This window comes from Martes martes, assembly GCF_963455335.1.
Source record: "Martes martes genome assembly, chromosome: 15".
NCBI lineage: Eukaryota > Metazoa > Chordata > Mammalia > Carnivora > Mustelidae > Martes > Martes martes.
Window position 1 is genome coordinate 4,699,389 of NC_137903.1, and position 27,347 is coordinate 4,726,735.

A 27,347-nucleotide genomic window follows, 5' to 3' on the forward strand; every position below is an offset into this window, starting at 1 on the left:
GAGGGGCGGTGGGCGGGGGGCTGGGCCAGAGGATCTGAGGAGTCCGAGCCTACGCGGCCCATGGCAGCGGTCGCCGTTCGTGAGAACCTCGACCCGGAGCTCTTAAACTTGTGCCTTGGTGGGAAGCTTTTTGCCTGGAAGGTCAGCTCAAGACTACGGGCATGTTTAGGTGGGAAGAAGCCTCTTGACTTCGAAAGGGTGGTTAGGTAAATGGAGGCACGGGAAGACCCCCACCCCCATCCCCCAGGTGACTAGGGTGTGACAGTACTGAGGCTGCAGGCCAGGACAGCACTCCCGCTCTCCGCCTGCTTCAGGCCTGGGCAGGAACCCACAGTGAGGTCATTCTTTGCCTTGGGACCCAGGGTTCAGATCTGATTTCTCTCCCCTCCGTTTCCTCCTCTCTGACCTGGCATCTCTTAATCCTGGAGGGATCCCAGGGATCAGAAGAGGCGGCCTCAGGGGAGGAGCCTGGCAGTTCTTCTGTGTCTGAGGGTGGAGGGGAGCATAGTTTAAGGGCTGAAGGAGCACCCCTCTCGAGGCTTCTACTCCCCTCGGGTAGAGTCCCTGCCTACATCCAATAGTGGGGACCTTCCTGTTTGGTAGAAGCTGCTGTTTCGCCTGGTTTCCAAGGACATCAACCACCCGTGTCCTCCCTCCACTGCTCCATCCCCACCCGCCCCTCAATGTTATAACCTGCTGTCAAGTGAGCCCTTGGGAAACCAGGTGTTTTTCACTCTTCTGTGCCTTCTGCCTGGGATGCTTTCCCTCCCTTGACCAACTTCTGACCTGCCCTACTCCATACCCGCTGTGTGACCTTTGGACGAATTCCTACAGCCTCCACGCTTCCGTTCCACAGTCTAGAAAATGGAGCCAAGAATGGTACCTCCCTCTGAGTGGTGGAAAATGATGTGTGTAAGAGGCTTAGAGCCGTGCCTGGCACACAGTGGGGGCTCAGCCCCTCGCTACTGCTATCACTCCCACTCCAGGAGGATCTCCCAGCCAGAGGTAGCACTGTCCCAGCACATACTCTAAGCACTCATTGTGGACAATTGTGCAGCCACAATACGCAACACACGGCTTTATCACAGAACTTATCACATCACACTGTAACTGTTTCTCTGCCGGCGTCTCAGACTGGAAAGAACTCGCCAAGGGCAAAGGCCTGAACTAACGAGCTTTGTTTTCTTAGCATCTAACTCAATGGCTGTCTTTAGTAGCGGCCTCAGTAGGCACTCAATAAATGCTTTCTGCAAAGATATGTTGAATGTATCTCCGTTCATTCAGGAAGAGTTCCCTCCTTTTTCAGGGTTCAGGGATTTTTCTACCTCTCTCTCAGATTCAAAGGCAGAAGATACACAAACATTTTTCAGAATTTCTTTATTCACATGTAAAAAACCTCACCCACACCACAAATACCATCACCATCACCGCGCGGGCGCACGGGCACACGGGGGCGCGCGCGCGCGCGCGCGCACACACACACACACACACACACACACACACACGGGCAGACCTAAGATCCCTGTTCCAATCCCCAGGCTCTAGGGGCCCAGCACAGACATCTCCTGCCAAGCCCTCCCAACCCACCATCAGGGCTATGTCTGAGCACCAAAGGGGCAGGCCAGTGCTCCGGGCTGGAGCTGGGTCTCCGTGGGCCCTCCTCTGCCTAGTCTGTGCATCTTCACCCAGATTTCACAGCAGGGTAGCCTGTTCGGGATGGGGAACTGGCTGTCTGTACACCGGTAACCGGGCCCTCGTGGCATCTCTGCGGCGCCGGAAAGCCAGGAACTCCTCCCGGAGGGCAGCGCACCGAGCCTCAGGGCCTGGAGCACGGGCCATGCTAGGGAAGCTGCCCTCCACCGGAGTCTTCACATCTGCAAGGGGAGAGCAGAACAAGGGGAGGGAGAGGTCTGAGGGTCAGTGGCCCCATGAAGCCCCCAGGTCCTGCCAGCGCAGATGAGCCATGGGAACAGGAACAGCAAGCCTGGGGCGGCGGGGACCAGACGGGGACCAGCGAGGCCACACTGCCCCTCTGAGGGCTCGCACACCTAGCTCTGGCTCAGCCTCAGGTCGCGGCCGAGGGCCAGCCAAGCCCAGGTGCAGAGTCTCCAGCAGTTCCATGTCCCCAGGGAATTCCGAGTCCCACTCGTAGTTCTCATCCACAGACGTGTTCCTCCTGTTAAAAGGGACAAATGTCCAGCACTGGGTGGAGTTTTGAGGGTGACCACAAAAGCCCCAACCCAGAGTCCCCAAGCTGAGGCAGGGCCATGCATTCCCTGCAGATCCTTGGGACCTCAGCAAAAACTTTTAACAAGGGACAAGTTTTCCTGGTCCCGGGGTGGGAGTGGAGCCTAGAAGGCACAGAGCATTAGGGGAAGTCTGGGCAGGAACGGGAGCCAGGACCGGGATGGACAGGGACTGTCCTCACCTCTTGCTGACTGTCACCACATGCTCCCTCCGGGGCCACCTCTCAGGGCCACTGGCCCAGCTGCTGGTGTCTCCGGGAGCAGGGCTGAGGTAGCTGCCTCCTGCAGAGGGGGCTGTAGAGGGGGGCCGAAGGAACGAGGCACTGCCCCGCCCGCTGCTCTGGCTGGTGAGGCTGCCCCGAGGGGCGGCAGGGAGGAGGCTTGGCAGCAGCCGGTCCCTCAGTGTCCAGTCAGCCAGCGCTGTGTACAGGGGCTCTGGGGCGGCCCCAGCCCCCATCGCAGCCCCGGGAAGCACTGCCCCGGGGGACACAGTGTCGGGGTCCAGGGGATGAAGGAGAGAGGAGGTGGGGCAGGGCCGGGTATCCATGTAATCTGGGGGGGGAGCAGGCGCGGGCTCCTCGAAAGGGGGCCAGTCCCCGTCCACGTTCATCTCCCGGAAGAAGGGCAGGCTCAAGTACTGGAGCAAGGGTCCTGGAGCAGGCTGAGGACTAGGTGGTGCTGCGGGAGGGGGCCCCACGGGGCTGATGTCTGCAATGCAGAGCGGCTGGGGCTGCCCGCTGGGGCTGCTGCTGCTGCAGTCATAGGACCTGGCCTGGCACTGGGCCGGGGTCCGAGGTTCAGCTCGCTCAGAGCCTGACCTTTCTTCGGGGGTCCCCACATTGGGTCCCATCACAAAGCGGCCATCTGGTCCCCGAGAAATGGGCTCCAGGGGTAAGGGCCCCCGACTAGGTGGAGGATCCGGAGGGGGACTGGGGGGGCCAGCAGGCTCCCCCCAGAGTAGACTCTGGCGCAGGCTGGGCACTGGGGAACCCTGGAGCTTCAGCTTCGCCACGCTATCAGGGCTGCCTGAGCCCGGGGCAGAGCTGGGGAAGGACAGGAGATCAGGCTCTGTCGCAGGCGTCCTGTCCCCGGCCAACCCCCTCCTCCCCCCAGGAACCAGCCTCGGGCCTTGAGAGGTTTGGTGTACCACAGAGCAGAGCTCGGGAGAATAAGGGAGACAAGAACCCCCGTGGTGGAGCGGTGACAGGAAGGCACAGGCAGCAGTGGACAGGCCCCAAGCCGGGGCCTCCACACTCCCACCCTCACCCCCTTTCCACTTCCGTCCCGCCCCTCCCAGCCCACCCCACAGCACCACCCCAGAAGCCGAGATAGTGGGCGCAGAGGGCAGGCAGGAGGAGGCCGCAGAGGTGGAGGGACTTACTGTGCAGCTGACTTCCCGGGCGGAGAGAAGATAAGAGGCGCATCTGTTCGGGCAGGAGAACCAGAGGGGACACCGGCAAAACTCAGGGCCTCCAGGGCCCCAGGCGCTGAGCCTCAACCATCGCCCGCCCGCGACCCCTCCCGCCCCGGGACTGTGCAGGCGGACAGGACGCACCTGGCCCCTCGAGCGGCGGGGCGGGGCGGCGTCGGGGAGGGGCTTCCATTCCCCGTGGGCGGGGCTTAGGGAGGGCGGGGCCTACCTTGGCGGAGGCGCTTGCGGCGGCGACGGGCTGCCCTGCGCCGGTTGGTCAGGCAGGCGGCCAGGATGCTCACGAGGACAGCCACGCCCAGGAAGCAGACCCCGCCCACCACGCCGGCCAGGACCGGCTGGGGCAGGAGGCCGGGCAGCTGTGTGCGCGAGGGGTAGACTTCCAGGCCTGCGCGGGGGCGTGAGCGGAAGGTCGGCGCCCGCGACAGTGGGCTCGGAGCCCCCAGGCCCAGCGCCCTGCCCTCCCGCCGGCTTCTCACCGGAAGTGGAGACGTTGGCCGTGTTGCTGGGATCGCTGACGTAGCTACCGGCCAGGGCCACGAGCCGGAACTCGTACAGTACGTCCTGGGGGTGGGGGGTCGAGGAAGGAGTCAGGGCCCAGCTCCCCCCACCGCAGCCCCATTCGGAAAGACTGCCGTTGGGAGGTTAGGGTGGGAGGCTGAGGTCTGGGCTGGAGCTGGGGCCTGGACAGCCGAGGGGAGGACCGTCCCTGTGCCTGCCTCCCGCACACCTTGATGAGCCCTGGCACCAGCAGCTGCGTTTCCGTGCCGGCCACGACGCGGTCCAGCACCTCCCAGCCCTGGGAGCCTTGCCGTCCCTCCAGGACATAGCCGTCCAGCGTCTCAGGGACCAGTTCCGGGGGCTCCCAATGCAGGAGCACCCCCCGGGGTGTCCTCACTGCCACCAGGCCTCGGGGAGGTGAGAGGAGCTGAGGCATCTCAGTAGGCGGAAGCCTGGGGGCAGCCGGTGTGGTGGGAAGCCCTGAATAGGACAGAGAGTAATGATGGAGATAGGGTTAGGCTCCCAGTGCCCTTCCCCTGTCCCCTGCCCCTCCCACCACACGCCCGCCCCTCCAACCCACCTCTCAACACCACCCCTGCCCCCACCTCCGTGCCCATTCTCCCAGAGCCCCTAACGACAAGCCTGAATCATGTTCCACAAACCCCTGCAGACCCCAAGCAGCTGCCCAGCACCTCTGCCCCCTCCCACCCAGGTGGTCACACATCCGGGTTCTCCCTACCAGTCCTTTCCCGCCCCGTCGGCTGCTCTGCGGGGCAGAGGCTTCTCACCTTCCGGGGCAGACAAGACGATCTCGCTGAAGGGCCCACTCCCCAGCTTGTTCTGCGCTAGGACGCTGAACTGGTACTGGGTGTGGGGCTGCAGCCCCGGCACGAGGAGGTAAGCAGCCCCCACAGGCACTGCCAGGGACACCCAGTCATGGTGGGTTCGGTCAGGACGCTTGGCCCTGGAAGACATGAGGACATGAGGAAACCTCATGAACTAGGAGGCCCAGGAAGCTCCAGAGTATAGAGATCCGACCTGTCCCCCCTCCGCCGTCCAGGGTCTCAAGACGCGGGGCCTGAACACCCAAGATCCCCTGGAAATAGGGCAGATTTCGGGCACGGCTGGACTGGAGGGGTGGGGGAAAGGGCAGAGGGTCCGATGGAATGGGGGTGGGGGAGAGACAGGAACGGCAGGGGCAGGTCACTTACAGCGGGGTATACCAGACACTGAACCTCTGCAGATAGCCGCCATCAAAGCCAGGCTCCCAGGAGACATTGGCACCCTTGGGCAAAGGCACCACGGACACATTGGTGACAACGTGGGGGCTGGTGCCTGGGGGAATTGAGGGAGGGACAATGGTCAGGGCTCTGGGGAAGGTGAAGAACCAAGGGGAGTCCCAGGGCCTCACCTCTGTCTATCATCCCAGGCATCCCCACCCCTCCCCCCACCCATGTGGACCTCCAAAAATAATCCCCCTCTCCCAGCCCCCATCTCCTATCCCACACAGTTTCCTCCAGCTCCTGGCCGGCCCTCCAGCCACTAACCCAGCACGTAGACATGTGTGGAGGTGGCTACTCGGGCCACAGCGTTGCTGGCGGTGCACTCCCAGCGCCCATGGGCCTCCTTGGTCAGTGGCCGCAGGATGAGGCTGCTGCTGTTGTCCACCTGGGCCTGGGCCTGCAGCCCCCGGCCCACCTACAGAACCACTGGTCAACCACTGGTCAGCCCTGAGGACACACGCAGCCACCCCTCACTGAGGGCAGCTCCAGTGTCCTCCCCACCCGGGCCCGTCCGGCCCCCTACTTCCCACTGGATGAACAGGGGCAGGGAGAGGCAAGGGTGTAGTGGGCGGGAGCCCAGGCAGAGGGGGAGCCCAGGCAGAGCGGGCTTAGGAGCCTTACCTTGGCCCAAGAGATAGCAGGAGGGGGGTCTCCTTGAGCAGAGCAGGGGATGAGTAGCTCCCGCCCTACTTCTTGGAAATATTCTTCCTTGGGCCGTTCTAGAAAAGCTGGGGGAGCCTGCAAGCCAGATCTGGCATCGGGAGGGGCCTCTCACCCTGCTAGCTAAGGGCCGCTCCCCTCTCTGGGTCTCCAGTCATATTCCGTTCTCAGGCCCCATCTCCCTCCCTGTAGTCTCTGCTCCCTGGAGGGGCTGCAGGGAATTGGGGGACTGCACAAGGACTGGGGGGCTGGGAAGCCTCTCCAGGGATGTATACACCTCCACAGAACGCCCTTTCACCCTCCCTTCGCTGCCCACTCCTTCTCCAGAGAGGCCGAGGTTAGTGAGTTGGCCCCGCGCGGTATCTTACTTTGGGGGTGTGCGGGCCTTCAGTCCCACCTCCCCAGCACCATCTCCGCAGAAACCTCTGGGGTGGTGCCTGACAGCTACGGCTGTGCCCACCATAGGAAAGACTGGAAGCCCCTCCCCACGCGTGACTGCCCCACCCCCTGGTCCGCCAGCATCAAGACCAGGGTGCATCCTCAGCCACTTGGCCCGGTGCGGCTGCCCGTGCACAGGCTCACCTTGAGCAGCACGCGGGTCACCGGGGAGGGCCCAGCGGTACCAAGACTGTTGTAGGGCGTGCAGGAGTACTCTCCCAGAGCGTCCTCGTTCCCCAGGGCAATGATCAGTGAGCCCTCCGGGCCCTGGGACCAGCCAGGGAGCTGGAGGGGAGAGGAGAGAGGAGATGGCCACCAGTCCCAGCAGCAGTGCAGGGGTGGGAGAGGGAGGAGAAAGCCGCCTCCCTGCAGAGGACTCCTCCTCCAGGCCTGACCTCTCTCTGAACTCCAGTCCTTCACTTCTCTTCCCCAGGGGCGCCCCCTGGAGCTGAGCCCTGGGAGAGGGCTCCCTGCCTGCCGGGGTGTCCCCCACCTGTCTTCCCATCACTCCACGATGAAAGTCAGCATTTTTCATCCCAAATCCCTTCTTTTCCCTGGCTTTCCTATTTCTGTGTTAAGGGCCCCACTGTCCCTACTAACCCCAGACTCCTCACTCCCCCCATCCAAATGCTCACCAGCTCTGTCTTCTGGGAAGGCCTTTGTCTAGGCGTCAAGCCCGTCCACTGCCATGACCTCCTCACCTCTCCCCTGGACCGTCTCAACAGCCTCTGAACCCCTGTCCCTGTGTCCACTCTGTCCTCCACTCACTGACGGACTCAGCTCCGGCTCAGAGCTCCGAAGCTGTCACACCTCTGCTCAGACAACTTCACGGGCTCCAACTGCCTGCAGGCTTTTTTTGGTAACATTCAACAAAAACGTACTGAGTCCTAACTGCAGAAGCCCTGGGGACCCTGGGATCCAAAGACACAGGGGCAGCCCCCCCATGGGTTGTATTCCCTTTGCAAAGATTGCCAGGGAACGATGGAACGGTCACTCGGTAGCCACAGAGCTTCCTTTTGGCCCCAACCTATCCCTTGAGCTTTCTCGGTAGCATCACGTCCCCACAGGCACTGTGACTCCCACCAGCCCCCCGCCCCAACCCTGGGGTTCACCATACCCTACACACGCTGTACGGTTCCCTGCCCCAGGGCCCTGGCTTCTGCTTGGAATACCTGTGCCTCCCCAAGGCCCATCACCAAAGTCCCAGAAGCGGCTGCTGAGCTGCTCTCAACCAGCCCGGGTCTTCCAGCATGTGCGCTGCCCTAGCCCCCCCAGGCTGTGCTCTTAAGGACAGTTGTGGCATTCCTGTTCCCCAAACACCCCACACAGCCCCGGGGAAGAAGTGTTCCCCAGCTACCGACCCGAATTCAGTGGAGCTCCCTCCAGCCCAGCTACCCTGACTAGGAGAACACCAAGCTGAGCCCTTCCTTCCCCTGGGGCCGAGGCCCCTACCTTATCCAGCTGCAGGGCCTGCCCATCCTTGGTCCAGCTGACAAAGAGCAGTGGGGGGTTAGCCCGGACCGGGCACTGGATCACCCCCCGCATGCCCACGGGCAGGGGTGTCTCAGGAGGCATCGCTGTCACCTGGGCTGGGTCTGGTGGAGGGGAGCAGTGGCAGGTTGGAGGGCAGGAGCTCAGCCTGGCCCAGGGGAGGGGTACAGACTGGGGAGGCAGCGGGGTCAGGCTTACAGAGCACCGTGAGGTAGGCAGAGGCCGAGGGCGGGCGCAGGAGGCCGTTGCTGGCCACACAGGTGTAGCGGCCTGCGTCATCAGGCTGGGCGGCCTGCAGTCGCAGACTCCCGTCCACCAGGATCCGCACGCGGGGCTGCAGCCGTCTGCAAGATGGCATGTGTGGGCCGGGTTCCAGGCTTGTTCCTCGAAGGCTGCCTACCAGCCCCTCACCCACCCCCGAGCCCCACCTGATGTGGAACACGTTGGTGCTGTCCTGGAACCAGCTATAGGTGAGGTTAGTGGGGTACGCCTCAGCCCGGCAGGCCAGGGAAACATCCTGGGAGGCATTGACCGTGCTGTTCCTGGGGGGTGCCACAATGACTGGGGGACCTGTTGGGGGAGCACACAGGGAGGGAGGGGCATCAGCCACAGTCTGCCCAGAACCCTGAGGTCCCTTCAGCAGTTCTTCCGGATCTGCCTTCTGGAATACAGAAGGAGCTGCTACAGGGCCTCGGGGAGCCGAAATGGGCTCTGACCCTGTACGTGAAAAAAGTTCCTTCTCTCTCCCAGACCAGCTCCCCTTCCCTCCAGGAACACCACCATTCACCCAGATTCCCCGGCCTAGAAGCTATGTGTGCACGTGTGCGTGTGTGGGGGGTTGGGAAATAGGTTTTATTCTTTGCCTCTCTTTACCCTTTGCATCCCTCATCTGTCCCATCTGAAGTCGTGTGTGTCTTACCCTACTGCGGATACCCAGTACCTTACCCCAAGATACTGCAGCAACCTCTGATCCCAGCTCCCCATCTCTGCCCCTCCCGCAGCCATTCATGTAGAAATGCCTCCCTTTGGCCACGGGACACTTCTGCCCCAGAACTCAGAACAGCTCCTGGCTCCTACCACGTTAAGCTCAAACTTCTTGATCTAGCCTCATGGGCCCTCATGATCCAACGGCTCCCAGCATAGCCAACCGTTACAGACTCAGGTCACTATGGGCAGCCAGCTCTGCGCCTTGTCCCCACTGCCCTCCCTTTGCTCTGAACCCCATCTGGAACGCTCTTCCCACAGAGTCGGGCCAGGCCACGCAGTCTCTCTGGTCACTACTCCACCGCCCTCGCCCCTCCCTGAGCTCTGCCTCGCCAGTGGTCAGTGCTAAGAGGTAACGATCCAAGCTAGGGTAGAGAACACCACCGGCACACTGGCTGCTCCCATAAGCACGTCACCGCACAACTCTTCACAAGTCCTCACAAGTGCCTTCTGTGGAAGGAGTTACTGTCTCCCCTCCACAGATGAGGAAATGAAGGCTGAGAGGCAGAAAAGTGAGGAGAGCTGCCCCACAGGGCAGGCAAGCCTCATCTGCGCCTTCCCGCCACCGGTGGGCTTGGCCCCTAGCAGTTCCGCGCAGCCCGCCCTCAGGACCAAGGAGAGCGACAGGACGCTGGTTCTTCTGACTTCCTGCGGAGGGAGGCATCGCAGGCAGAGTCCAGGCCCTGTTGCCCACTTTCCTCAAAGGGGCTTGGACAGGATTTACTAACTGCTGATCGCTGTGCTCGGTTAAATTCTTATAATAGTGCTAAGATGCAGATATGAGCCTCCTTATATGTAGACGAGGAAACTGGGGGTCAGGGGAGTCACACACCACACTGCTGGGCACTAAATGTCTATTGTTCATTCACTGATCCTTTAAAAATTAAGACGCTGGTTTTGGAGGACCAGCCTGCACTGGGAGCTCCCTCTCTCTCCACGCACCCCTCCCCACTTCTGCTGTGTGCACCCCAGCCGCAGGTCACGGCCCTCCCCCCTGAGAGCACCTAGCACCAGCAGCTGGGTGGCGTGGGAGGCGCTGCCCTCGGTGCTGGAGGCTTGGCAGGTGTAGACTCCGGAGCTGCCTCGCTCCACCCGTCGGATCCACAGCGTCCCATTCTGCACCTAGGGTAGGAGGGGATGAGGAGGGTCCCCTGTGCCTCCCGCTGCCCTCCCACCGGCCTCTGGCCCTGCACTCCCGAGGCTGGCCGGCAGGGGGAGGCAGCACACCGGGCTCAGGAAGCCAACACAAAGCCCCTCCTCCGGGAGCATGGCCTTTGCCCAGTCCTCCAGCCCCCCTCCCAGGCCTCCACCTGCCTCTCCCGCTCTATCTGCCCTCCTTGCCCAGCCCCAGTACTCACTTGCACCCGACCCTGGCCCTGGCCAAGGTCCTGTCCTCGGAGCTGCCAGGTCACATGAGGCTGCGGGCTGCCCCGGGCCACACAACGAAGGGTCACAGGCTCGAGTTCCCGAACCTCCAGCACCTGGGGAGGCGTCTCCAGGAACCGAGGGGGCGCTGCCGAGAGAGGCATCGGGGGTGCCAGATATCAGTCCACAGAGCAGGGTCCGAGGGCCAGGAAGGCAGGTCAGGGCTGCAGCCCTCAGCCCACCAGGCCAGGGCCACCCTGCCTGCCGCCCTCCGGGCCCGGTGAGGAATGTGTCAGCCCATCCCCGCACTGGCCTGTAGAGCTGGCCACAGGGCTGCGCACAGGCTGGGGGCTGCGGGAGAGCCAGTGGCCTCTGACACTGCTCCAGGAGACCCGTTTGGCCCCAGTCAGTGGCATCATCCAGTCTCCACAGCGAAATTAGGGACTTCCCTCCCTTCTAGGGGCTGAGAGAGTTCATGAGGTGCTGCGTCAAAAGGTGTTTGGGGGGAAAAACCACGCTGTGTATGTCATGAGCACAGCCCCCGTCGCTTCCCCCTCTCCCCATCAGAGCAGCAGGAACAGGTGAGACTCCAGGAAGTTCCAACAGGGCCTCGCAGGCAGCTGGGACCCCGGCTGATCCGGAAGCGCCGGCGTGGGGGTGGGAGGCGATGCAGACAGTGAGCCAGCAAACAAGGGGTGTCAACAAGCGGGGGGCACGGGAACCCCTGCCCCCCCAGCCACAGGCCCCCATCATGCTGCCCTCTTCCCTTCGCCACCACCTGCTCCCGGTTTCATACAATTGACCGTGAGGTGCACCCAGGAGCCGTTAGCAGAGTCGTCCTCAGGGCTGTGCTGGTCCAGGAAGAGCACGCGGCACTCGTACCAGCCCTGGTCTTCCGCTCGGAGCCCCTCAATCTGGAGAGATGCCCCTTTCTGCAGCCGGACTCGCCCTGGGAGAGGAGCCCCAAAGCCCTGGTCACACTGGTGGCTCTCAGAGCTCAAGAACGGGCCCAGTCTCCTGCAGTTACCCTGATCAAGTGGGGCCCAGCCCAGAGAGACACAGGTGGGGCTGGGTCACTGAGGGCAGGTCCCTCCACTCAGCCCTGGATCACCCCTGCATTTCAGCAGCTGCGACCCTGTCTAGACCAAGAGAACCCAGAGCGGCAGCAGGTGGACACACTCTCCTGAACCGCAGGGGCTTCAAAGGCCGTTGGGGGACGGGGGTGGGGGGTTAAGAGGCACACTTAGTCTCCCTGTGACTCTTACAGGACCTAACCCACCCACGGCTCTTTATAGGGGCAAGGTCTGGCTCCCCAAGTACTCCTCCTGCCAGAGGACAGTCCCTGGAAACCTCAGCAGTGTTTGGGGCCCGACCAGGGACCCAGGTCTCGCCTCCCAAAGCCCCTAATCCCCCAGGGCTATTATCAACGGCTTAAGCGCCTTAGGGTGGCCAGAGTCCAGCCCAGCCAGGCAGCAAGGTCAGCAGCCTCCTCACCCCATCCCCCCATGCCCCGGGGCCCCCCGCCGGCTGGCCACGTGGAGCTCCACAAAGCCACGGAGCCACAGCACAGGCAGACACCCTGGTGCACCCTCAGTTGGCATCTGGCACACCAGCAGGCTCAGACGGATGCCGCCCCCGCAGATCCCTCAGCACCCTCCCCACACAGCCTCAGATGTCCCTGGCGGGGCGGCCTAGTGACAGAGGCCTGCACTCAGGAGCCAGAGAGACTCCCTCGGACAAGTCAGCCGACTTCAGTGTCACCTGTAAGAGAGGGAAGGCAAACCTGGCCCGGTGGGGTGTGGGGAACACTGGGCTCACATATTGTTGAACAAACGGATGAGCACAAGATTTGAAATCAGAAGCTGGACTTGAACTTGACCCGGCCCCTTGCCTGGTAACACATCCTCTCCTTCGGCCCGAGCAATGGCCAGCCCCACCACGCACCAAGCTGCCCTACCAGAAACCTGGGACCGCCCCAACTCCTGTCCGTTACCTCCCACACCTGCGTTTTCAGTACATCTTCGAAATTCTGCCTCCTCGGTATGTTTCTTCTCCAGCAACCTCGCCTTGGTGTGGTCCCGTAGCACCTCTCCCCTGCGTTCCTCCACCGCCCACCAGCTCGTCTCCCTGCCTCGAGCCCACCTTCCGTTACAGGCATCAGCCCACCACACCTTGGCCTTTGATATGGATGGATGAGACTTTCTAAATCTTTGGGGTTACACAAAACCACTGCCACTCTTAAGAAAAGTCCTTTCACACCTGCCTGCGCCCACGGACCAGACATCGCCCCTAATCGGCCCTTCCTAATACCAGAAATTCTGACGCTGTGCGTCCGCTTCCCTTCTACCTCCAGGGTGATCTTTCCAAAATGTAATTGCCGCCTGCAGTGCCCCCAGTGTTGTCAGGGAAGAGGAGAATGATGGCCTTCAGGCTGGGGTGGTGATCTTAGTAAGGCCAGGGCTTTTTTCTTCCAAGGATGAGGTCCAGAGGTGTGGACTCTCTGGGTGGGGACCTGCTTCACAGGCTAGGAGTTGAAATCCCCACCCAGGAGATAAGCCTACACTTTGCAGGTAAATATTTAACAGAATCACACCCTCCACCCTGCTCTGGGATTCCTCTGGCCCCCTAACTGGCCTGCCCACGGAGCCCTGCAGACTCCAGCGTGTGGCCTCTCCTAAGTGCCGTAGGATAGCAACTTTTCACGATGGTGACCCTCGAGTTCTACAAGGGAGGAAGAAGAGAAAAGGGAGACCGAGCCCTGAACCTGGACCACCAGCACCGTATTTAATCCTCTCAAGGTTTCACTTAGAGGAAAGGACCGGAAGGGCCGGAGCCTGGTGGGCTCTAGACCTCCTGCACGCAGGGGTGTGTAAAGGGAGCAGCAGACACAGACTCTGCTCTCAAGCTCTTGGAAGGCACAGAACCCACACTCACGTACATGTACAAGTTCACACACACACAGTTCAAGAAATGGTGCTTGGTGTGTCCAGACAGTCCAAGGACCGCCAAGCGAGAGGAATACCGAGCGCTTCCCGAGAGCGAGGGGAGATGACGGGAGAGAGCGGGGGTTCTGAACAGAAGGCGAGAACTGCTTTGAACCGCACAGCTGAGAGAAAAAGGGCAGAGAGAAAACCCGTGCCTCCCTGCGGCACGGGCTACCTTCAAATCCCCAAGAAAGACACCATGAAAGTCAAAGACCAGAGCCGTTTCGTGGATTAGAAGGGCAGGTCTGAGACAACCCCCGGCCCCGGCGAGGGGGCGTAGCGTGAGTAATCCGAGGCTGCCATCCTTCTGGACACTGGGGCCACGAGGGCGCCCTGCACAGGCTCCGTGCTGGGCGCTGGATGGACAGTCACTGCCTTCCTCCTGGATGCAGCCCCAGCCTGGTCCGTACTGCTCTCCCCTACTCTGTGCTAGTCTGTGAAGCCCGGCAACTCCGCCACATGGGTTCTGGAGTCCTCCAAGAGGGGCTGCTTTGGTCTCGGGCACAGTCCCTCCCACACTCTAGGCCACCGGCCTCACACACAGTCCCGGACCATCTCTCCTCACTTGCCCAGAGAGCTTATGACAGGACACCATTGTCCTTAGCAACCTCCACCTCCTGTTGCCTAGCAACCACAGTCCCGAGTCGCAGCACAAAGGCAGAGAGGCCCCTTCCACACTGGGAGGCGGTAAGAGAGTTAATGGGCACGGGGGCCTCCCGCCAGGGCCCTGACTCCCCAGACCAGCGCAGGCCAGACCAGGAGCTCCAGACGAGGGGCCGGGGTGGACACAAAGGGCAGGGTCGGAAGAGCCCCCGTGGTGACTGCTCCCGGTCTTTGCAGCTCCAAGGAGCAACAAAGAACGGAAACCCACTGGTCACAAAGTTGCCAGCCACACGGTGGCTCGTCGGCCCAAGGGATCCCAAGCCGGGGCACAGGGCGGGAAGGACAGTGGCGCAGCCCCCGGGAAAAGCCCTCTCGCTCCACAGCCCCACCCGCACCTGCCCCGTCCTCACCCAGGAACACTCTCTAACAGCCCAGCCTCAGCCCCGGGGCCCAAACCCCTCCTGCCTGCCAGACCCCACAGAGGCAGGGACGGAGGGCTGGTGGGTACGGCCGGTTCCCCCCACGGTCCTCCCTGGGGCCTGCTTTCCTCAGCCCTCACAGGGCCTGTGGAGACACATACGCTCCCACCAGGCTGTTTGCCAACAACTGTCCCCAGTTTGAAAATAAACTCTTCCTTCGGCAGCACCTGCCTGAGCTCAGCCTGCCCCTCAGGACGACCTCAGCCAATCCCAGGGCTGCTCTTGGGATTCAAACTCAGGAGGGAAAAGGTGGGGGTCTCTTCCCCCACCAACGTCTGCCCAGGTGGCCTTGCCCGGACCCCCCCCCCTGGCAGAGGAAGGCAGGAAGACTGTCGAGCCGGGAGCCCCAGCCCCCACCTTGGGCCCGCCCACACACTGCCCTCTGAGGCCTTCAGTAAACCGCTCAGATTAAGGGTCCATCTGGGATTAGGAGCAAGCCAAGCCCTCTGAGGGAGCCAGCGAGGGGGCAGGGGTGCAGAAGGCGGAGAGGGCGGCCCCTGGGAGGCCAATGTACTAGTGGAAATCTGGACAGGAGCCACCAGAAGCAGGAACTCGGCCTGGCCCCATTCATTCCCTAATCTTTAGAGAATTTGGCCCTGGCCAGCCCCCCGCCAGACGTACGCACACGTCCTTCTGTACTCAGACCAGACCGGGCCCCCCCTGGAGAAGCAGGCGGGTCACACACCCCATCCGCCCATCCGCCCACCCCCAGAGGCCTCGAGCCTCCTAAGCGGCATTTGAGACAGTGGGGGAGGGGAGGGAGAGCAGTAGAGAAGTCCTGCCCCCCACCCCACCCCCCGCCGTCCTTGGTGTGTCGGTAGCACCTCCCAACTTCCCACCTGAGGACCAGTCTTACCCACGTAATCAGGGTCGATGCGGGGAGAGTAGAGGCCGAACTGGATGAAGATGGGAAGCAGGAATCCGAAACGCAGCCACTCGATGACATGCAGGGGTGGGCGGCCGGCGGGGGGCAGCAGGTCACAGCCCAGCACTGCAGTCTCGCCGGCCCGGCCCACCACGGACACCACTTCAGGCTTCCCTCGACCTGTGCGGTGGGGCAGGCCGACAGCAGGGACCCTGGTCAGGGCTGGGAGAGGGCGCTCCTCGGTAGCTCTGAGGGCTCCCCCGGGCTTGGCGAAGTGACTGAGAGACTCCACAACGTCTCCAGGACCCGCCCTACCACCTCCCCTCCTCCGCTTCCCTCCCCGGGGACTGCCCCCCACCCCAAGGCCAGCAGGGAGCGCCTGAGCCCCGGGAGTCCGGCTCACCGTCAGCCCCCTGGCTGATGATCAGGCTGAGGATGGTCACACCGAGGCACCAAACCATAGCCCACGGCCTGCGTACCCGGCCCCTCCTATCCACGGGGGCCTAGGCGGAGGGGCCTGGGGGTGTCCACAGCCCAGCAAGCCCCACAGAGCCTTCTGAGTGGGTGGCAGCTTTCAGCGCTCACTCTTCTGGACGATCGGGGTTTGGTTCACATAACACCTGCTGAAGCCGCTCCCGCAGCACCACCAGACCTAAACACAAAATGCACAGCAACACACAGAGTTGACCAATCCTTGGAACCAGAAGAAACCCCACAGTTAGAGAAAGGCCAGGACGAGAGCAAAGGAAGAGAGGAGAGCAGATAAGTAGGGGAGGGGCCCAGAGACCAGAGATCCTGTCGCCCTGGGGAATCAGGGCCCTCCAGGGCCGGGGTGGGAGCCCTGGAAGAGCCAGGGAGCACTGGGTGGGGAGACCCGACAGGTGAGGACACGGGGAGGGTGGGGCAGAGCAGTGGGAAGATCTTAAGAAAGAGAGGAATTCCAGGGGAACCCGGGGGTCGGAAGTGCTCAGAAGGCTGAGCTGGGAGGGAACTGGGGCTCCTGGGGCTCCTACCCACTTGGAAAAAGAGGTCAGGAAAATGGGAGAGGAAGAGGCCCCACGCTCAGCCTCCTCTGTTCTCCTTCCTTAGCCCTGAAGCTAGTAACAAGATCGCAAGGCCTCCACCCCACAGTGACAAGCAGGGACCCCTGGGATCCCAGACAGGCTTGCTCAGGGGCACGGAGCCAGTGAAGGGCAAAACCTGTATCAGAACCGCACAAAGCGGCTCCCAGGGAACCCCCGCGCAGATTCCTTGCCCATTTCCCCAGCCTCTGTGAGCCCTGGAAACTGGAGACCTTGTATCTCTTTCTCCACTCAGCCTCCCAACAGGGCTTGGGCAGCAAGTGAGTCAGGCACTGGGAGGGGAGGGGCGGCCTCCCCCACCCGGTGGAAGGCTCCCGCCCCCAGCATCCTCCAGGTCTGGGCAGGTCCCCTGGCAGGCCGCTGGCACCTTTCCCTCTGGCTGGCACCTTTCCCTCCGCGATGCTGCCAGGCGGCCCTCTGCCCTGACCCAGGTGCCTCACCCCAGGGCTCCCATGCACTGTCCTTAGGGCCCAGGGTTTGCCAGGCTTTCCCTTCCCCAACCCTAGAGGCCAGACCCAGGAGAAGCCAGAGAGCCTGCAAGTCCCTAGGGTGTACAGAGTGAGCCCTGGGGTAGAGGGGCCCCAGCCTCAGAGCATCTAGGGTAGTCACAAGGGGCTGGAGTCAGGGGGCGGCTGCCGTGGGCCCCGGAAAGCCAACCAGGCTCTGCTCTGTGGCCTCCACCCCAGTCTTGGCCTCCCACTTCTGGACTGGTTGTAAAATGTCTTCCACGCCCCGCAGCCTGACCCGGGCTTCTACTTAGCGGCCAGCGAGAACTCACCAGCATACACTCCGCTTGCTTCCCCCTGCCCCCAGCCAGCCCTCCCATTCTTCCCTGACAGATCATTTTCCAAGTGGATAGGAACCCCAGTTCCCTCCCGGGTTTCCCCCGAATTCTTCTGCTTTTCCTACATCTTCCTACTCCTCTGCCCACCCACCCCCCAACCACGTCCTCACCTGTCGGGTCTCCCCACCAAGTGCTCCGATTCCAGCTATCCCGACTTCTCACCGTACCCCCCGCCCCCGGTACCCATTTTCCACCCCTGATCTCCAACCGCACCAGGTCCTCCGCGCTTCAAGGGACTCCCCTCCTGACTCCTCCAGGATCCCCACCCACCCACTTCTCCCATCCTCTCCCCTGGAATCTCCCTCCCCAAATTCTCCGGCCTCAGCCCGCAATACTCTTCTGATGCCCCACCCCCAGTTCCCCGCTCCTTCGCGGGCTCCGGACCCCAGAACTCTCCCTTTCGGAACCCCCGGACCCACCCCCTGCACGGACGCGCGCGCGCACACCCACACACCCACACGCGCGCGCGCGCGCGTTACCTCCAGACGCCTCCGGGTCTCGGGGAACCCCCCACCCGCCCACCAAAAAGCCCGCTTCACTCCCCAGAACTCTAGTTCTGCTCCCCAAAGAATCCCACGGCGCCCCAGCGCCCCCGCGTGCTCCGCGCCCCCCGGACTCCCGAGCCCCCCGGGCGGCCGTCCCTGCCCCCGGCGCGCCCCCGCCCTCACCTGCCCGGCGCCGCGCGGCCCGGCTCCCGCAGCCACACAATAGGGGGCGGGCCCGCCTCCCGCCCGGCGCCCCAGCGCCCGCGTCGCCCTGGAGACCGCCGCGCCCCGCCCGCCGCCGAGGGGGCCGACCGGCGGGGCGGGGCGGCCGCGACCCCCGAGCGGCCTGGGAGTTGTAGTTTCGGCGGCGCGGGACGCGTGGCCGCGGGCTCGGGCCGCCCCCTGGCGGAGCTCCGCGCGCCGGGCGCCACCCGGGGCAGCGGCCGCCAGGACCCGGGCCCCGGCCGACCGGAGCCGGCCCGCCCCCTTCCCGGGCCAGGCGCCCGCGAGCCCCGCCGTCCGCGCTCGGCCGCCGGGAACAGGACCCCCTGGGGACCCGCGGGGTGGGGGGTGGGGGGTGGGGGTGGGGGCCCGGGCTCGCCTCCCCGCCCCACCCCCACCGCCACCCACCCGCTTCTGCTCCGGCCCGACTGGAAATACCTGTCTGCGCTGGCGAGCTCCCAGGGCCTGCCCCGGCGCCTCCCACAGGGTGCCGAGGGGACCGTGCGCCCGGGCCGAGGCTGCCAGGTCGCCCCCGCGGCACCTCGCCGCGCCCGCGACCCCGCGAAACAGTCCCGGGGAGGGGGGGCGGGCAGGACGGGAGGCATCGGGACAGGCGCCTGGAAAGATCGCCTCCCGAACTCTGCAGGGGGCTCAGACCCTGGACTGCGGGCTTTGCAGCCCTTGGGTCCCCTGGGCCAAGAACCTGGGGAGGAGGAGGCACGGCTCTGCTTCGACTCGTGAGAAAACTGGGACTTGCCCCAGACTTGCCATCCCGGTCAGCGCAGAGCTGAGCGCACTCCCAGCCTGGACTTCATGAAACCCACCTCGTTAGAGACTTCAGGACAAAAGATGTCTGGCGCTGCTGCCCCTCAGAGCTTTCTCCTGGGTGACCTGGGGGCCCCCTTAGGGATCTAGGGTCCTCGCGCCTTCGCCAGCAGGCTTGAGCAGCCATACCTGTGCAGGTCCTTCCGTTCACTGCCTCCCCCCCAGTCTGAACTCCGTGACTCCCGTGGAGCCTTCCAGGCATCCGATTCATGGATTCATGGCCTCCAGGTCTGCCAGGAGATTCCCCGCAGGACCCACTGAACCACTCCCACCAGGACCCCAGCCACATTCTCCTTCCAGGTGGTCTCTGGCCCCACTGGCCCACATTCTGGGCCAGGAAGCTCGCCATCCGCCCAGTAATCCGTTCCATCCTTAGGGACAGACTGCTGGAAAGTTCTTCCAGGTGTAAACATCTGCGGGCTCCTTGCGACAGCCTGAGAGGAAAATGTGGCAGGAGAGGTGGTGGGTTGTTTCCCACCACCCTTTCGGCGGAGTCTCTCCAGGTGGCAGCTTTCCACATTACTCTACAAGGTAACACACTTCCATGACGGCGATGAGGCCGCTCAGAGCACAGGTTAGTGGACACCGTGTGAAAGCCAGAAGAGGGCTTCAAACAGATGTCTCCGCCCAGCCTTCCCTACCCCGTGGTCCCTCACCGGCCAGCAGAGAAGACCTCCCCCGCCTCTGATCCAAAAGTTCGTATCTGCCGTTTCCAGTGTTTTCTTTCTATTTTTCTTAATTTTGTTTATTTATTTGACAGAGAGCGCACACAAAGGGGGAGCAAGCAGAGGCAGGAGGAGAAGCAGGCTCCCCGCTGAGCAGAGAGCCCAGTGCGGGACTTGATCCCAGGACCCTGGGATCATGACCTAAGCCAAAGACAGACACTCAACTGACTGAACCACCCAGGCGCCCCTGTTTCCAGGGTTTTCTTGAGGAAGAGCTCATTTCATTTGGTTGTAAAATAACTTTTTGTGATCTTGGGATTTAAAATAACTTTCCATTTTTAAAAAGTTGATGGTCTGGCCATTTTTCCCCCTGAATCCTTATTTTGTGAATTGTATTATTATTGTCATTTTGCTCTGATCCTGAAGTATCTTGTGGGCTTTTGGGCAAGAACAGGAGCCTAGCCCCAAAACTTGTTCCCTCACTGTGCCAGAAGTGAAAGTTGATTAAAAATAGTCCCGAGTCTCAAAATGAAGATTTTCTTCTGGGTCCCCCTCCATCTGTGATTGTTACTCTCTGGGAAAGGGTGTTCAACCCACTAGGATTTTATGTAACCCAGGTATCAGCCGGCCCACATATTTTCAACTTGCTGAGAAGAAGATCAGACGTTGTGGTCAGTTCCACGGACGCCACTGACCCCTAGGAGCACCAGCCCTATCACCTGGTGTGGGGTCTCACAGACTGTCCCCTCGCCATGGGCATCCCTGTCTTCTGTCCCGTGAGGCTGTAGGTCCAGGAGGGTGTTCCTGCTTGAATGTCCCCCAACGCTGAGTCTATCAGAGTCTAATCAGCTTCTTACCTCTCCCTTTGTCCCCCGCCAGGTGTGGTCTCACAGTCCCTAGAAGTCCCTGTGCTCTGCCGCAAACCAGTGTCTTCCCACTCGTCTTCTGTCAGGCGAGAACTGTCCCTTCCTTGGACTCCCGGCTAATCTGGGGTCAGAAACTGTGCTCTCCTCTTCCCCAGGGGCAGGGACCCGCTCCTCCCACTGTGCCCTCACCTTCACCCAGGGCCCTTGTCACACCTCGTAATCCCGGTCTTCACGGACTGCAGGAAGACTTCCTCGAGGGCAGGCCATGTCTTTCCTGCCTCCCCCGTGCTAGCCCAGGGCCTGACTCTTAGTGGATCCCTAAACGCTGCCCTCCCCCCTCGGGCCCATGCCACTCCCGCCCCCGTTTGCTTCCATCTGTGTCAAAGGACAGGCAAACTCTGCCAAGGGCGAAGTGCTACCAGCTGATCATGTCCCTGGCTTCCTGCAGACAGAGAGGACGGATCTCCCTGAGCCTCAATTCCTCCATGTGAGGGGCTCTGCCTTCCTCTTTCTGGTTCCCCCTGATGCTTTGGGGCCTCAGCCCTTCTCTGTTCGGAGATGGTGGGAGAGAGACTTGGCCAGCTTTGGGGAGAGCCCTGGACCAGCTGGACAGGGACCGTGCATCTCTTTACTCGCTCGCCGTGGGCCTGACTCTGAGATCCAGGAAAACCCAGCGGCCCCGTGTGCCTTCCCAGTCAGTCTCCAGAAACGGAATGCGGGAGCTGGAGGAACAGGGGCTGCAGCCTTGGCCCTGAACCGCAGGCCTCTTGGAAGGTGGGACCTCCTGGGGGGCGGGACAGAGGGGCAGAGAATCAGCCTCGGGGCAGCACTGCCTTCCAGGGGGACAAGGGCTCAGGCCCTCAGGGAGTAGAGTTGATCTGTTGCCCACCTGAGGAGCTCTTTGGGGCCTGGTTTCCCAACGTCACCAACTCCATTCCAGGCCCCAAGGGGCTCCACCTCCTGCCTAGAGACTTAGGACACTCCCCTCCACCTTGCTTCATGGCCCTGCTTCCTTTCCAGCAGGAACCTGGGAAAGAACCAACCTCCTGGGTGTCCTAGTGCCTGGCCCACCTGTCCTGTCTTCCCAAAAGCAGTGTCCTCGGTCCCCACGATTCCCCTATGCATCCCACTGCCCCTTGGAAGTCATTTTGGAGACCAGCATCCTTCTCATTGAGAGACGGGAAGGCGAGCAGGAGGAATGTCAGACACGGTTTCCGCCACACGGCCCACCCCTAGTCCCTCACTCTACTTCAGAGACACCCCCCCCCCGGGGTACCAGCCAGCCTTCCTGTGCCTCCACAGCCCCAGGAAAGGGACGGAGCCTGAATGGATGTCTGCTGGACAAAGTGTCCCAGGAGAAAGGCAGAGCGGAGCCGAGAGCCCCTGCGATCCCCCAGGGGGCTCTCACCGCATCCGAGGACCACGACAAGGGCTCAGCGGGTGAGGGATTCAGGCTTCTGGGATCAGCATAAGGGCTTGGCCGGGGATGGGAGCGCGCGGAGCGGGTGGGCGTGCCCCCAGGACAAGGGTCCAGAGAGAAGGTCTGAGACATGGAAATCTGGAGAAAAGGACCGGACAGCGATACCAACCACAGACAGCGCCAGCCGTCCGGACTCCGCTGCCAGTCGGGCCGGGTTGTCCTCCATCTGGGGCCGGCCTCAAAGGCCGGGCCACAGAGGCCCGGAGCGGCTAGCGAGCGTCAAGTGGACAGGAAGGCGACTGACTGAGGGTCACCCGGCTCGGCTCAGCCCCGGGACGCAGGACATCTCAATGGGCCACACAGCTTCTGCCCTGAGCCCAGGGACTGGGCGCGCGGCAGGCTCTGAGAGCAGAATCTCAGCGGAAAGTTCAGCCCGCCTGGGGCTGCTCAGTGCTCCGACCTCTCTCCGGCACCTCTCTCCGGCACCTCTCCCCGGCTTAGGACCCCCAGACTCAGGTAGGGTCACAGGAAAGTGTACCCTCGGCGGGAATGGGGTAGGGGCTGAAGAATAAACACTGTTCTGAAGGGGGCTTTGGACTCACTCTCCTTAGCAGAGGCAGGCGTGGGAAAGCACAGCGGCTGCGGGGGGAGGACGCCCAGATCGCAAGGAAAGCCCGGAAGCAGGTCTGGGGAGTCGCTCGGCCGAGGACCCAACGCCACCCTTCCAGAGCGGTGGTCACCTAATTCGACTTTATTGCCGGATAATCATCCTCTCCCCCACCCCCCGGGGAGTATGGCCCTTACAGCGCCCAGCCCTCGGCCCTCTGGGAGGAGAGGCCCCCGGGGGCTGGGGGGAGGACTCCCCGGGGCTGGGGGAGAAACAGCACTCAGGACGGGGGTCCCAGGGTCACTCAGGCCAGGCTGGGGTGGGGCTTCTCCTTCTTCCGTCTGAGTCTGTTTCTCTTGAGCTTCCTCATCCTTGGTGTTCGGCCTCGTTTGGGGGCTCCGGTGAGCCACAGCCCCACAGCCAGGACCACGAGGAGCACGAGGAGCAGCAGCCCCTTGGCCAAGAGGCAGAGGTAAGTGGACTTCTCCGAAGGATAGCCGGGAGCTGGGGCAGAAGGAGGCAAAGAGAGAGGGGCTCGCCAGGGCGGGGGAGGGAGGAGGTCCAGATTCAGAGGCAGACATCCAGCCCAGATCCCACAGGGGGTCTCAAGTTCACAGCCAATTGCTGTTCCTTGGCAAGGGTCTCTGGACACATGTGTTCTGATCACAGAAGTCAGGAGCTGAGATGCAGGGAATGATCTCAAGCTGAGCGAGAGACTCGAGAACCTTTGGGAGTTGGGAGCGCCGGCCCCGTCCCCAGCCCAGGGGACCAGGTCCCATGGGGGGGAGTGCGGTTCTGGGTACCAGGTACTCTCCTGGGAAGAACGGAGGGAGGGCGGTGGTAGCTGCGAGCCCTGCAGTAGCTCGGGGCTGTCCCCAGGGGCCTGGTACCTGAACAGAAGGACCCGGCAGGGATGGGGCGGGAAGCGATGCTGCTGACGGGGTTGCTGGCCCTGCAGGTGTAAGAGAGGGCACTGTCCCCAGGCCGCCAGGATATGCTGAGGGCAGAGCTCTCGTGTACTGTGTCTACACCATCCTCCCGGGAGAGCCAGCTGTAGGTCACGTCCAGGCCTGCCTTCTCCACAGAGCAGGTCAGAGATATATTACAGCCATCTTCCTGAGAGATCTCAAAGTTCACGGTGACGCGAGGCTCCAACAGCCGGCCTGGATGAAGGAGGGACACAAAGACCCTCTTAAGTAATCAGGGGTCGGGGCTGTTCTCTTAAGGTCCTCAATCCTGGGGGGCAGAGGTGCCTGTCCAGAAACTAACACAGCTGCTGTAAAATCTGGTTCCAGGGTCCCCCGGGCAACACTAAGGTAGATAGGGCTGCCTTTGGCATTTTCTACGTGCCCCCCAACATGTCCTCACCTTCTCTCCGTCCCCTGCACACCCCACCTTCCTCCAAACCCATTCTACCTCGTTGATCCCAGAAAATATCGTCACACCTCCTGGGCGCATTTATAGTTTAATCAGTGTCTCTGCAAGATTCGAGGTGGAGTATCAGTCAGTGTCACTGGCCCTGAGAAACTCGGTTCGGGTGGAGAGGAGACATTGATTAGCAGCCTTCACAGGGCGCAGGGGGATCGAGCGCTCAGGCCTGGAGGCGGCATCCATTCCCAGGATGCAGGATCTCGGTGGGAGAGAAGGGCCCCTGGACGTCTGCACGAGAAGCTCTGGACCCTCTCACTGCGCGGGGAAGGTCCAGGGGAACAGCCCGCATGCCCAGGGCCTCGCCGCTCCGGTCACTCCGCAGCTCAGACACTGGGCTTGGGCACACGGGACACAGCCCACCCTCCCATCCCCGCCCCTCCCACCGTAACTCTGAGTGCCGAGACCACTGCTCCTTCGCGTGCAAAGCTCAGGGGAGCCCCGGACAAGCAGCGCTGGAGCTCCCAGCCGACACTCACGGTACACACGTAGATGGTAACGCTGCACGACGGAGATCTGCGACGTCCTCAGGTTGACCTGAGCCTGGTACGGCCCTGAGTCCTCCCAGCTGAGATTGCTGATGTGCAGGGAGTAGCCAGGGTCCGGGAAGCTCGCTCGGCCCTTGTATCGAGGGTCGGTCACCACGACGGTGGCCGGCTGCCCCTCTTTCCCTGGGACCACGGTGGCAAGCCTTACATGAGAGGACCAGACGATATTCTCAACCTCTTCATCGGCTGGAACTTCCAGGGGGAGGCTGATGGACTCCTGAAGGACCGCAACGGCGTCCTCTGTATCCCTGTCATCTCCAGAATACCCTTCCGCTGCAGAGAAAGGAAGAAAAGACGGGAGCAGCCCAGCTGATGCGGGCCAGGGCCGGGGCAGTGATGGGCACGCACCTGTCTCCCACCTGTGGCTTCCGTGGCCCCCGGCTCCGTCCCAACCCTTTCTGGCTCTAGCTCCCGCTGCACCTGACCTGAGCACCTCCCAGGCCTTGGCTTCTGTCTGGGCCCTCCTCCTCCAAATTTCACCTTGGCCGTTTGCCGCGGTGGGCTGTCCCCCTTGTACGTTGCAGGGGTGGGCTGTCCCCCTTCTACATTGCAGGCTTCCCCACCTCTTGGTCCTAAACCGCAGCCACACCCTCTTCCTCTTTACTCCCGGAGAGCTGAAGCATCCAGCCCTGAGCCTTGCCAGCCCAAACCCCAGCGGGACAGGAGAGCAGAGGGAGGGAGGCGCTCCCACTCCAGGGCTGCAGTCTCTTCTCTCTCACCCGTCTGAAGCAGCAAGAGTAGGAGAAGCCACGGAAGGGCCCCCATGACGGCAGCCCCGCTCCCCAGCAGGTTGGCCTCCTGGCCCCGAAGCTGATGAAGAAAACCAGCTGCTGGGTCAGGAGTTGCTGGAGACAGAGGGACTGACTGACAGTGTCTCAGAGGGGAAATGCTTCTCACCACCCCCCAGCAGCCTCCAACTTCCTTCATCCCCACTAAGCCCCTCCCTGTCCATCTTGGGAAGTTCTCTCTCAGAGTCTGATTGCCCGGCTGGTTCACCCACTGACCCGTGCTTCCTGTCTGCCACACACCACTCAGATCCCACTTCTAAGAGAAACCTTCCTAGACGCCCTGCCCCTGTATTCCCAGACAGCCCCCCTCTCCCACCTGTCCGGAGCTCTTGGCCCTGAGCGTACCCTGGGTCAGCCCTCGCTTGGCGGTTCCTATGTTGCTGTCATCCATTGACCTTATAAGCGTTTTTGTCTCCCCAGACGGACCCCATCTTTTGGGACACCTCTATGTCCCATGCTAGACACATGCAGCACGCAGTTGATATTTCTGGAACGGACGAACAAACGAAGCATTCCGTATTTCAGGCTTGCCAGGTTCCCACTTGAGAGACTATCAAGAGGAAGAGAAATTTTAACTCTCTTAAAAAAAAAAAAAAAAAAGCACACCTTGGGCCCGAGAGCCCATCTAGATTAATATTATGGAAAGACTAACTTGGCCTGTGAGGCCGTGATGCGGACCAAAGCTAGAGGAGGTCCGGCAGGCGGAGCTGCTCAGCACGCCGAGGTGGCCTCGGGAGGGGTGTCCGTCGCTGGTGTTCAGGCTCACAGGGGACAGTCTTGGGTCGGTGGGTGACTACAGACTCTCTCGCTGGGTACTCGGACAGGAGAACTTCTACCTTTTTTTGAGTGCCCAGTCTTACAGGTCTGTGCCGTGATCAGGAAGCAGGAGTGATGGCCTAAGACTGAGGCCACGGCGCAGGCAGCTGGAAGTCCCCCCGGCATTCGCGGCGCCAGATTTAGCCCTTGTCAGATACTTTCCGAGCAGCCGCGTGGCCTGGGCCCTATGTTCTGAGCAATTAGCCGTGACCAAGAGCTTCAGATCACGACTTCTCAGGGGCTGAGATCTGACCAAGGACAACTAAGAGCGAGTTGGATGAGTTTCACCCACGGACTCGTCTGGGTTGCTCAGGACAAGGGGTTTAACAAATCTGAATTCAGGAGGTCAGAGAAAGCTCTCCAGGAGAAATGACCTCAAGGTACTAGGATCTGCTAAGTGGAGAAGGGAAGCGGGTGGCAGTTCCGGAAGTTCAGTTTGGGAGCATCAAACCTGAGAGACTGTGGTTTTTTGAAAATGCAGATGAAAACGTTCTTACGCAGTCTTCCTATTTAAAAAAATTTAAAGCAAAATTTTTAAAAAGGAAACAAGGTCACGTGTGTAATACCGAGTTTAAAAGGTGAGTCTATCAGTTGGGGTCTCCACGAGGCAGGTGCCGGTGGGCTTTGGGTGTGAAGGAGGTTTGCTGTGGGTGGAGGGGAGCGCCCGCCCTATAAAAGATAAAAGGGAAGGAAGCAGAGTGGGGCACGGGGAGCCCACGCCCCTGTCATGCAAAGCAGATCAGCCCAGTCTCTGCCAAGGCAACTTGCTAAGTTGGTGGGGGCTCTGGGGCCAAGATCCCCTCCCCCACCCCACTGTGCCCTCTGGCTGAACCTGCCCCGGAGGAGCGGGGATCCAGGGGCAACCCTGCAGCCCAAGACAAGCTCTGTCCGGAAAGGAGACCCAGGGACCCCCCCCACGGCGGCTCCACGGGGATCCACTAACAGGAGCTGTGTTCAGATGGATTAGACCCGTCTCCACCAACAAGAACAAACAGTGCGTGTGCTTATTGAATAGAGGGAGGTAATTCACACATATGCACACACAAACACACACATGCGCGCACACACACCCCCAGTCCAATGTGGAGAAAGGACTTCTCCGAAGACGGTGTTCAAGTGTTCTGAAAATCTCATTTTCATTCTGGCTCATTGATTATGATCCAAACTCAACTCCATTTCTCTTTCACTGCCCCTTCACTTTTTTTTTAAGATTCTATTTTTTTTTAATTATTTATTTATTTGAGAGAGAGAGAGCAAGAGCACAAGCGGGAGAGGTGCAGAGGGAGAAAGAGAAGCGGGCTCCCCACCGAGTGCATAGCCTGGACCCTTGATCTCAGGATCCTGAGCTGTGGGAAGGTCAGAGGCTTCACCAACACCCAGGTGCCCCAGATATTTTATTAATTTAATTCATATGAATTATTCA

At 61.7% G+C, this 27,347-nt stretch overlaps 2 protein-coding genes across 2 annotated transcripts; both read right to left on the reverse strand.

Annotated features, from left to right (window-relative positions):
• Positions 1 to 1,361: 1,361 nt before the first annotated feature.
• Positions 1,362 to 15,893, reverse strand: IGSF9 (immunoglobulin superfamily member 9). The gene is made up of 20 exons (XM_080825144.1): positions 15,732 to 15,893; positions 15,320 to 15,508; positions 11,194 to 11,346; positions 10,391 to 10,545; positions 10,037 to 10,154; positions 8,477 to 8,618; positions 8,247 to 8,392; positions 8,010 to 8,152; positions 6,702 to 6,842; positions 6,081 to 6,197; positions 5,724 to 5,874; positions 5,388 to 5,511; positions 4,965 to 5,140; positions 4,406 to 4,656; positions 4,155 to 4,239; positions 3,887 to 4,063; positions 3,628 to 3,670; positions 2,429 to 3,289; positions 2,049 to 2,176; positions 1,362 to 1,874 (listed from the first exon to the last, which is right to left on the reverse strand). The coding sequence occupies exons 1-20, from the start codon at positions 15,787 to 15,789 to the stop codon at positions 1,693 to 1,695; spliced, it is 3,540 nt and encodes a 1,179-aa protein (XP_080681270.1). The 5' UTR covers positions 15,790 to 15,893; the 3' UTR covers positions 1,362 to 1,692.
• A 6,573-nt stretch (positions 15,894 to 22,466) lies between these two features.
• SLAMF9 (SLAM family member 9) lies at positions 22,467 to 25,124 on the reverse strand. Its single transcript, XM_080823974.1, has 4 exons — positions 25,040 to 25,124; positions 24,252 to 24,593; positions 23,235 to 23,507; positions 22,467 to 22,848 (listed from the first exon to the last, which is right to left on the reverse strand). The coding sequence occupies exons 1-4, from the start codon at positions 25,083 to 25,085 to the stop codon at positions 22,649 to 22,651; spliced, it is 861 nt and encodes a 286-aa protein (XP_080680100.1). The 5' UTR covers positions 25,086 to 25,124; the 3' UTR covers positions 22,467 to 22,648.
• Between the last annotated feature and the right edge of the window lie 2,223 nt (positions 25,125 to 27,347).